The sequence below is a fragment of the Ipomoea triloba genome, chromosome 5 (assembly GCF_003576645.1).
Source record: "Ipomoea triloba cultivar NCNSP0323 chromosome 5, ASM357664v1".
Classification (NCBI taxonomy): Eukaryota; Viridiplantae; Streptophyta; class Magnoliopsida; order Solanales; family Convolvulaceae; genus Ipomoea; species Ipomoea triloba.
Window position 1 is genome coordinate 11,005,412 of NC_044920.1, and position 11,337 is coordinate 11,016,748.

The window sequence follows — 11,337 nt, forward strand, 5'->3', positions numbered from 1 at the left end:
AAAATGGCGGTTCAAGAGTGTAAGGAGTTGCAGAAGTTAGGACTAATCACAGAATCCAAGTCCTCATGGGCATGTGAAGCATTCTATGTGAACAAGAGAGCAGAACAAGCAAGGGGAAAGTTACGACTAGTTATCAACTATCAACCCTTGAATCAATGTCTCAAAGATGTCAAATTTCCATTACCAAGGAGATCTATGATGTTCTCATATCTCCCAGGAGCCCAATGGTTTTCAAAGTTCGATCTCAAAGCAGGATTTTGGCAGATAGGAATCAAGCTAGAAGAAAGATACAAGACAGCCTTTTGTATCCCAGGATATCATCTTGAATGGAAGGTAATGCCTTTTGGTCTCAAAATTGCACCCAGTGAATTCCAGANGCCTTTTGGTCTCAAAATTGCACCCAGTGAATTCCAGAAAGTAATGACCAAGATCTTTGAGCCAATTCTTGACAAAGCCCTCATTTACATCGATGATGTCTTACTATTCAGTAAGACCATGGAGGAACACATCCAGCTGATCAGACAATTCATGGAGATATGCCAAAAATTTGGAATCATGTTATCCGAAAAGAAGATGTTACTAGCCCAGCAGAAGATCCAGTTTTTAGGCATGGATATTGACCAGGGAAAGTTTCAACCAGGAAGGCATATTGCTCAGGAGTTACTCAAATTTCCTGATGAAAACCTCACAAAGCAGCAAGTTCAACAATTTCTTGGTATAATTAATTATATCCGAGATTTTGTTCCCAACATAGCCCCTCATGTTAGCACTCTCACCAAGATGTTGAAGAAGTCACCACCAAAATGGAGCATAGAACAAACCAAGGCAATCCGATGGATGAAGGAGCACACCAAGGAATTACCACAATTGCACATTCCAGCAGGTGAAGGACTCAGAATTCTACAAACAGATGCCAGTGATTACTATTGGGGAGCAATACTCCTACAGGAAGTAAAAGGAAAAAGGCTTGTTTGCGGCTACTCCAGTGGTAGATTCAAAGATGCAGAACTTCATTACCACTCCACTTATAAAGAGATTTTAGCCGTGAAAAATGGAATTAAAAAATTTAATTTTCATTTGATCGGTTATAAGTTTCTTATTGAGTTAGACATGTCAGCTTTTCCAAAAATGTTGCAGTTCAAGAAGAAAGAAATTCCACAAGCTCAAGCTCTAAGATGGCAACAATGGTTTTCCAGATACAACTATGATGTTCGCCATATTCCAGGAAAGAAGAATGTGGTTGCAGATTTTTTATCCAGACCACAGCAGATTCCTCAACTCCAGTTCCAGTCCAAGCTCTATGAAGTCTATATGTTCAATGAAGGAAGTTCCAGCCAGAGCACTTCATCAAATGCAGATTTTCCACCAGACATTGATGTCAACCAGTTCCCATGGAGCCATGAATACCTTGAAGAAAGAAGAACAGATTGGGAAGTCAGATTGTTCAGATACTATGGAGGTCATATGCTACAACCATATGGTATTCACCCTAAATATCCATTTGCTCAAATCTTTATTGCTCAAGTTCAAGATTGGCCAGAAGAGTTAAATTGGATATTTTGGTATTTATGCCATGAATATCATATTTTAATGGAGTTCCACAGGCCTAGCTTAAGAAAAGAGTTAGATCTTTCTGTTGAGAAAGATTTAATAAAATTCTTAACTTGGTTTTATCCATTAAAATACTGGAAGAAGTTATGCCAAGATGGTCCAGAATTCTTCACAGTTCATCTGCATAGGGAAGTCACAGCATGGGTATCCAGATTTTTAGAAGGACATGCAGAACCATTTATGAAGATTTATGAGCAGCACATGGAATCTATCATAGTCCGAGAAGAAGACTATCCAGAATTTCAGAGGTACATTTTCGCCCAGAACAAGGTCATTCCAAAAGAAATTTGGCCCAGAGAAGGGATTCAGCCAGATGTAAGACAAGATGATGAGATCTACCATGAAAGGATCAAGTCAGCAAAAAACCAGTACTACTATGAGCTACACCAGACCCAGAAGGAAGATATCTGGTCACAAGACCCTTGGAACTTTGATGATATAGATTCAGTGCTTGAAGAAGTTGAAAAGATTGAGAAAGCTTATGCTCAAAAGTCTCAAAAGAAAAGGCCAGAACACAAGAGCCAGTGGAACAAGGATGTTTGGAGAATGAAGAGAAGGCAATCTGGTATGGATAGGCAAGAATGGGTTAACTACATGGGTTACCCCAGCTACTCTAGCTACTCCACAGAAAGCGACACAGCATCAGACGAAGACTCCGTAATGGATCTTCAATTTCATGGAGAATGGATGGTCATGAAGACAAAGCAACCAGATTGGAACCCACAAAACTGGAAAGGAAAGAGATTCATGAGTGAAGGATAAGATTTGATCTTATCTCTCCAGCAAAGCCCCAGCAAAGCAAATCTCATCTGCAACAAAAAATCTTATCTTCAAAGATAAGATCCCCGTCCTGACAGGGTCATGTCAGCGTTATCTTATCAGTTTGGCGTGTTGTTTGGCGTGTTGTATGAATTATTAGACAACTTTATTAAAAGGTAGCTTTACTTTATGTCAAGAAGGCCATCACACTTTGTCGGCCACATGTATTGTAATAATTGTAAACAGCTGTATTGTATTTCGAGAACCATCCTTGATCCCTATAAAAGGAGGTTCAGTTTGCTTTGTAAGACATCGCAGTTTGAAATATAAAATTTCCCAGTTTGCAAAATATCATGAGTTTCTAAGTTTTTTAGTTGAAGGTTTTGAATAGATTTATGGTTATGTTCCTGCTAAGTCTCAAGTAATCTCTAACATGTAGAGAAGTTAGGAAGTGGTACGAGAGTCTTGTTGTCATGCCCCGGAGAGGCTTTTAGTTTTCTCTCACCTTTGGTCCTAATTCTCCACTACTTTTAGAGACTCCCTCGATTTGGACGGGATTATTTTTAGAATAATTTTAGTATTGAAATTTTCCCGAATTAAATTATATTCCTCCGAACTTTTATCTGATTTAACCCCTAACTGCCCAAGGCAAGTCTTATTCTCTAAGATTCACCATACTTACCATGGGGTTGTGACAAGTGTCACATTTAATTACCATATGGTAATAAATAATTAATTATCAATGAAGAGTGTCGGATAAGTCTAGCTAGTAACTTAAGCTTCAAGCTTCCTCCATCCTTCTACCTTGTGGCTGAAAATTAGAGGAGAGAAAGGGGAAGGAAAATTTCATCTTTCTCTTTGTGATTCAAGAAACTCCATAGCCATTTTCCTTCACAAGTGCTTCCATACTAGGTAAGACTTTGATTTTATTCGGTTAGAATGACTAGAATCCTTTCCTAGAACTTAATTTTAAGCTAAGAATTCTTGAAAACATTGTTATTATGATGATCATTATTTAGGATCTTCGGTGGAAAGTTGGAAGAAAGGATTACAACATTTTCTACGGTGTAAAAACTACTTGAGAGGTAAGGAATCCCTTAAGTCGGCTTAGTCACTTGAAAATGAACAATTGCTAGTAAACTATGAGACTAGGAGTTTTATGTGGAAATTATGTGTTAAGTTTGAGGATCTCTTAGTTGGCTCAAAAGACTACTCTTTGAATTTTGGTAATTTTTGTATACATGTTCATAGCTAATATATTCATGTATATGTTATATTTATGTCCATATAGGCTTATATTCATGAAAATATTGGAAAATCAAGTCGTTACCACACAGTTTTTGCTGCCCGAAGTTGGCAGAATTTCCTGGACGCGACCCTGGGCGCGCGTCCACTGCGCGTCCGTCGGGCGTACACTAGGCGAGATCACGACCGAATGGCCGGACGCGGCACGGACGCGCGCGACCACGACGCGCGGATCTGTTTTCGAGTGCATTTTCTTCCGGAATTTTTGCTCTTGAATGATATGATGTTTGAAAGGCTTACGGACAACTGAGTTCAATTTTTGAAAGAACAAATATTTTTTTGGAAGTTATGTACATCAATTTGGTAGAAAAATCTTGTTTTTAAGGAACAAGTGTAATCCTTGTCACTTGAGAAATTTATGTTGAAAAGTCATTGACAAATATGAATATTTTGGAAATATATTTTGAAAGAAATAATTGTTTTGAGACATTATGTGAAAATGCTATTTGAATCCGGAAAGAAAGAATGTTTTGAAAACCTTAGTTTCTGGATAAGTTGTGGAGGACTTGATTAACCCACAGGAGGGCTTAATTGCCATAGCCCAGCGGTTGTTTACAAGATTGACCTGCGGGAGGCTTGAGTGCCGTGGCCCGAGGTTGTTGAGATGATTGACCTACGGGAGGCTTGAATGCCGTGGCCCGAGGTTGTTGAGATGATTGACCTGCGGGAGGCTTGAGTGCCGTGGCCCGAGGTTGTTGAGATGATTGACCTGCGGGAGGCTTGAATGCCGTGGCCCGAGATTGTTGACATGATTGACCTACGGGAGGGCTTAAATGCCATGGCCCGGGGTTGGAAGAAGGGAGTCAAGGGAACACTCCAAAAAGGCCTCACACTTATCCAGGGGGAAACTAAGTGAATTCTAATTATGAAAATTTAGTTACTCTGTAACTATGCTGAAGAGTAAAATGTGACAAATTTCGAGCATTGAAGTGTGTTGCTGAACTCTCTCTTTTGAGTAAAAAGTGATGAAAATTCCTGGAAATGAAAAGTATTATATGTTGACTCAACTCGTATATTCTACTATATTTTCTACTGTTGATAATCTGGTTGCAGGTAGATTTTCAACTCATGGGTAAAGCTTACAGCTTTCAAATTATCATTATATTTTCGAAACCTTTGTTTACTTTTGACTGACAATGGATTTCCTTTCTTAGCCGTCGTGCTAACTACACTTCATTGTGTCCCTTATCAGATGCAGTCTAGCGTGGGCTCCTGTAGCCCAGGCAACTCTGGTGGTTCATCAGAGTTCATGTTCCCTATTATAGACTATGATGATTATGTACAGTATCTAGCGGGCGACGACCCGTATACTCCCGGCTTCGCTCCTGATCCTCCAGCTCCGGCTTATGCTCCTGATCCTGTTCCTGCTCCTGTTCACCCAGTTGTACCTGTCTGTCCTCCTGCTCCCAGTAGTCCATTGTGTGTCATGGATGTTATTCAGGCGAGTTATGGGTTCTATCCCATTGAGATTTTAGCGGGGAGCAACCCTCTTGAGTTCGTTGTTCACTACCCTTATCCGTGGGACCCTAGCTCCCCGGATAGTTTCGATGAGTGGATGATGGTGAATACCCCGTGTAACTTCCTGGATCACATCACCTGGTTTGAGGGCGAGTGGCACCTTGTTTGGGGGACTTATACCGGCCAAGTGTACCGCCCACTTGAGTAGGTTGTGTCTCAGGGAAGGAGTTAAGGCTGACCTTTTCGTGTACATATCTTTTTGTAGCCATGGTAGTCCCAAGATGGCTAGTAAGGTCGGGAATAGCCAAACTCTTGTTCTAATGGGCCGTAAGAAAAACTTTTGTACATATTAGTAGCTAGTATAGCTACGCTTTTGCTGATGCTATATATATATATATATGAAGTTATGATGGGTAATGATGATATGAAACAGTTTCCTTGTCTTTAGCCTGTGCATCTAGAGTGAACTATATCTGGATTTGATTGGGTTCAGTCTAGGTGTGGCGGTAACTACTCCGGATGTACGGTATAGCCGAGTCGGGGTGTTACATTACCTTCGGCGATGGAGTAAAGGGTAAAATCAAAGGAGTTGGCACACTAAATGTAGCTGGCTTACCAAAATTGAAACGTGTTCTTCTGGTTAATGGGTTGCACGCAAATCTCATAAGCATCAGCCAACTTTGTGATCAAAACTGGAATGTGTCATTCACGAAAGATCTATGCAGTGTCCTGAACGATCAACAACAATGTGTTATGGAAGGTAAGCGTTCTTCAGACAACTGTTATATACTAACTAACGATACTCTTTGTTGCAGGGCAAGTATAAATGAATCAGAATTATGGCATTAGAAGTTGGGTCATCTAAACTATAGGTCCTTGGATCACCTTATGAAGACTCAAGGTGTTCTCGGTTTACCCAAGTTAAAATTCGATTCAGTAGGGGTGTGCGGTGCATGTCAAGCCGGAAAGCAAACCAGATCGTCTCACTCTCCTCAAAAAGTAATTAACACAAAGCATTGCTTGGAGCTGATTCATATGGATCTCATCAGACCAACACAAACTGAAAGCATCGGAGGTAAAAAGTATATTTTAGTTTGTGTTGACGATTATTCGCGTTTTTCTTGGGTGAATTTTCTCAGGGAAAAATCTGAAACCCTCGAAGCATTCAAAGCCTTAAGTCTGAAGCTTCAGAAGTTGAAAAACGAACCAATCATCCGGATACGAAGCGATCATGGACGTGAGTTTGACAATAACCTGTTCGACGAGTTTTGCAACAATTCCGGTATCACACATGAATACTCAGCCCCTAAGACGCCTCAACAAAACGGAGTCGTCGAAAGGAAAAATCTTACCATTCAAGAAATAGCTAGAGTTCTTCTAAACGTAAAGGCTTTACCTCAGAAATTCTGGGCTGAAGCAGTTAACACGGCTTGTCATATCATCAATAGAGTTTATCTTAGACCAGACACAAATCAAACTCCATATGAAATATGGAAGGGTAAGAAACCGAACCTAAAGTATTTTCACATTTTTGGCTCACGGTGCTTTATTTTGAAGGATAGAACTCCAACTGCGAAGTTTGAACTCAAAAGCGACGAAGGAATATTTCTTGGATATTCCTCAAATAGTAGAGCATACCGGGTCTATAACAAAGTTACAAAACCATAATGGAGTCAACAAATGTGGTGGTAGATGATCAACCCGAAGAAGTTGTTGAACTTCAGTCATCTGGATTTTCACCGGAAGATGAACCCAATAATTCAGACTCTCCTACAGCACATAATTCAGAATCTCCTAGTACGAGTCAAGAACCATCGACTTCAAACTCGCCTGAAGATGAATCTGAAACTGATCAATATGAGGTTGACATACCTACTCGTACACAAAAGAATTATCCTATTCAGAATGTCATTGGAGATCCAAGTGCTGGAATCCGAATCAGGAGAACACCTAGGAAGGACTATTCTCAACTCGCTGGTTATGCATGTTACACATCGAAAATTGAGCCTAAGACAGTAAAAGAAGCTCTCACTGATGAACATTGGATCAAGGCAATGCAAGAAGAACTAGAGCAATTCGAAAGAAACAAGGTATGGTCACTTGTCCCTAAACCTAATAATGTGATTGTTGTAGGTACAAAGTGGATCTTTCGAAACAAAACCGACTCAGATGGCAACATTGCACGCAACAAAACAAGATTGGTAGCTCAAGGCTACTCACAAATCGAGGGGATTGACTACGATGAAACTTTTGCCCCTGTCGCTCGACTAGAGTCAATACGTCTTCTCCTGTCTATTGCATGTGCTTTAAAGATCAAACTATATCAGATGGACGTTAAGACAACATTTCTAAATGGCTATCTGAATGAAGACATATACGTTGCTCAACCGAAAGGATTTGTAGATCCTCATCATCCGGATTATGTCTACAAGCTACAAAAGGCGTTGTACGGACTCAAACAGGCCCCGAGAGCCTGGTATGAGAGGCTGACGCAGTACCTGGTTCAATACGGCTTCAACCGAGGGGGAGTAGACAAAACCCTCTTTATTTAAAAGTTAGGTAAACATCTCACTATTGCACAAGTATATGTTGACGATATTGTCTTTGGATCTACTAAAGCAGGTGCAACTGATGAGCTCGTGAAAGTCATGCAACATGAATTTGAAATGAGTATGATTGGGGAGTTGACCTACTTTCTAGGACTTCAGATAAAGCAAACTGATGAAGGCATATTTATTTCTCAAGAGAAATATGCCAAGAACATTCTGACAAAGTTTGGACTTGAATCTGCAAAAGACGCTAGAACCCTAATTTCTACATCAACGAAACTTTCCAAAGATGAAAATGGTGTTTCAGTTGACTCTACTCTCTATCGGAGTATGATAGGAAGTTTGTTATATCTGACAGCTAGCAGACCAGATATTATGTTCAGTGTAGGAGCATGTGCGCGATATCAAGCTGATCCGAAAGAATCTCATGTTAAAGCAGTGAAACGTATTATAAAATACGTGAAAGCTACGCTAAACTACGGTATATGGTTTTCAAATGACACTAATCTGAGTTTGGTAGGTTTTAGCGATGCCGACTGGGCTGGAAATGCGGACGATAGAAAAAGCACATCAGGTGGTTGTTTCTTTATTGGCAAAAACTTGGTCTCCTGGCTAAGTAAAAAGCAAAATTCAATCTCTCTTAGTACCGCTGAAGCAGAGTATATAGCTGCAGGAAGTGCTTGTACACAGTTACTTTGGATGCGTCAAATGTTATCTGACTACGGTCTAAATCAGAATCTTATGATCTTGTACTGTGACAACACCAGCGCCATCAACATATCAAAAAACCCGGTGCAGCACTGAAGAACGAAACACATCGATATTAGGCATCACTTCATACGTGAACTGGTAGAAGACAAGGAAATTGAATTGGACTATGTTACAACGGAGAAAATTTTGGCGGACCTTTTCACTAAACCTTTGGACAAATCTCGTTTTGAAATGTTACGATCAGCCCTGGGAATCTGCAGATTTACGAATTAATTTTTGGGTGCTCGATATATAATAGGTGTTTTTTTAAATAAATTTTTTTTATCGTTAATATTTTTTTCTCTTTTAGTGTTCTTTTTTTTTTCAGGGATAAATTATGGTTGATCAAATTTTTTTTCCCTTGGCCGAAAATAACCAAGAATCCTAAACCTTAAAAAATTCTTATTCTAAATCTTCTACCTACTTATCCTAAAAGATCTCAAAATCTTGTTGGATTAAATCTCATCCACTCTCACGCTTCCCAATGCATTATAAAGTCTAACCTTTTGCACAAAACCTCACTTTTCCCCTTTCTTCTTCGTGACCCTACCCGACCGGCTTCCTTCAAGCTCAAAATCGAAAAACCTCAAGCTCATCTCCCATGGATTCAAGCTCCAATCCACAAATTCACACCAACCCGTTCCTAATTTTCAAAGCTATGGATGAAAGGAACACTCTCTTTCGATCAATCCTCACAAATTCCTCAAATCTCTCACCCTCTTGCAAAGAACGGGTCTTGGCAACTCTTCTACAAAATCAAGAGCTTTTGGATGATCTATCCACGAAGGAATCCCGGAATCTACTGACATTGGCTCAGGGAATCGGTGCTATGCCATGGCCGATTGAAGAAAGTGATGATGAAGTCGATGAGGTAGAGCTTCAGGCAGCGTTGGTGGCTTCGAAAAAGGCTGATAATGTGGTATCATTCTCTGTTTCCTCTAGTTCTGGCACTGTCTCGTTGCCTGTTCTAGTTTCGCCCTCTTTAGTTTCTTCGTTGCCTAGTCCTGTAGTTTGCTCTAATATGCCTAGCTCTTCGTGTGTTACATATGTGGCTGCTTCTATTTGTCCTTAAATATGTCTACTGTTGTTAACTCTGATATTGTGCATCTGCCTGCTGCTTTACCCTCTGTTTTACCTGCTTCTGTGCTATCTGCTGATTCGGTAGTGGCCACTGGCTCTGTTTCTGTCTTTGTTCCAGTATGCTCTGTTTCTGGCTCTGCTTCTGACTCTGCTTTAGGAAGGTCTAGGCCCGAGCAAGTCACAATTCCTGATGCTTATATGATTAATATACGTGATATTGCATTATATGTTGACTTGCCTGCTCCATTCCGTGTCTCAAAATCTGATGAATATGTTCCGGTCACTGTTTCTACATGTCCTTTACCTGTGTCTGAGTCAGTCACTGTTCCAGCTTCATCTGGTTCAGTTCCATTATCTGCCAGCACTACCGAATTACTATCTAATTTAATTTCAAAATTGCCTGTACCTTGCTCTGCTATGCCTGTGTCTGTGCCTCTTATACAGGTCCCTCTTGAACAATCAACTCAAAAAGCCAAAAAGAAAGCTTCTGGAAAAAGGAAACTTGATGATACAAGTGATGTGATCATTGTTGGTGAAAAGAGGAAAGGAAAGAAGGCTATGACTACTCCTTCTCCAAGAATGACTCGATCCAAGTCTGCCTTTGGATCTGTTGATGCTACTGCCTCTGTTAGCCCTATTATCGGCCCTGCCTCACCACCCGCAAGCATCAAGATTGAGAAGTTCAAACCAATTTTGCGTGATTCATCCTTGATTAGATAGTGGACTACTCATAGCTCTTGTGGTGTCTTGCTTCAGAAGGAGATTGATGAAGATGATATTATGCGCAACTGCAATATCATTCCTTTGTTGAAAGATCAAGATCTGCTTCAAACTGTCCAGAATGTGGGTCCCTGTTCTGAATGGTTAACTGCTGAGTTCTACTCCAATCTATCCAGTGATTCCACATCTCAAGAGTCTACTCTGTTTCACAAGGCATATGTTCGTGGAAGATGGTATGATTTTAGTCCAGAAATCATCAACAAGTTCTACAATCGGGCTGCTATATCTGAAAGGTGCAATCCAGGCTTAGACACTCTTGCTGCTGCATTGACACACAACAAGCTCACTGCCTGGCCTAAGGGGAATTTATCTACTCAACAGCTGACTACCGTATACTCTGTTCTTTTTCGGCTAGCCAATAGCAACTGGCTTCCTACGGTCTCCACGAGTACGGTTTCATCAAAGATGGTTCTCTTGCTCTACAAAGTTCGTAGCATGGTCAAGTTTGATCTTGGTGATCTTATCTACAATCACATCATGGATTTTGTTCTTAAGAAGAAGGAGTCAAAAATTCATCTTCCCTTTCCGAATTTGATTTTTGGGTTACTCAAAGCTCAAGGGTTTACTCCTTACAAGAATGAGCCGTTGTTGGAAATTCCAAGCCAGTACACTGTTGATTCACGGCTCTGTTTGAAAAATCATCATGATGATCGTCCACAGCTTGGAACAGTCCCTATTCTAGTACTCAGTCCAGTCCGTGCTGCTGCGCATTCTGGCTCATCCTCTATTCCTCTGTCCAGGGCTACTTCAGTGCTTGACACAGTTGCCATTCCTATGCTTCAAGCTCGTGTTCAAGCTTCCCAATCCACTCTTATGTACATTAAGAATGCTATTGCATCTCTTCAGACTGCTGCTGCTAATCTTGAGAAATCTCATCTTGCTGACATGCGTGAACTCACCCGGTTGGAGCTTCTTCAAGCCTCACGTCAAGCTGCTCAAGACCAAGGTCCTGCTCAAGAAGTGTCGAGTTCGGGTGATGATGAAGATGAGTTTGATTCTGTTTAGGTGGTCACCCTTTGTCAATTCTTTGACAAAAAGGGGGAGT

General features: G+C 40.6%; 1 protein-coding gene across 1 annotated transcript; it reads left to right on the plus strand.

The window, feature by feature from the left end:
* Nucleotides 1-9,506: 9,506 nt before the first annotated feature.
* On the plus strand, nt 9,507-11,297 carry LOC116020222. The gene is made up of 2 exons (XM_031260702.1): nt 9,507-10,139; nt 10,269-11,297. Exons 1-2 carry the CDS (start codon nt 9,507-9,509, stop codon nt 11,295-11,297), a joined length of 1,662 nt encoding a protein of 553 aa, XP_031116562.1.
* Nucleotides 11,298-11,337: the final 40 nt, after the last annotated feature.

What these genes read in the sequence shown, in the direction of transcription:
- LOC116020222 (XM_031260702.1), top strand. Translation starts at nt 9,507, where the DNA reads ATGTCTACTGTTGTTAACTCTGATATTGTGCATCTGCCTGCTGCTTTA. An exon ending in CTGTTGATGCTACTGCCTCT is followed by an intron (nt 10,140 to 10,268) that starts GTTAGCCCTATT and finishes GTCTTGCTTCAG; the next exon opens with AAGGAGATTGATGAAGATGA.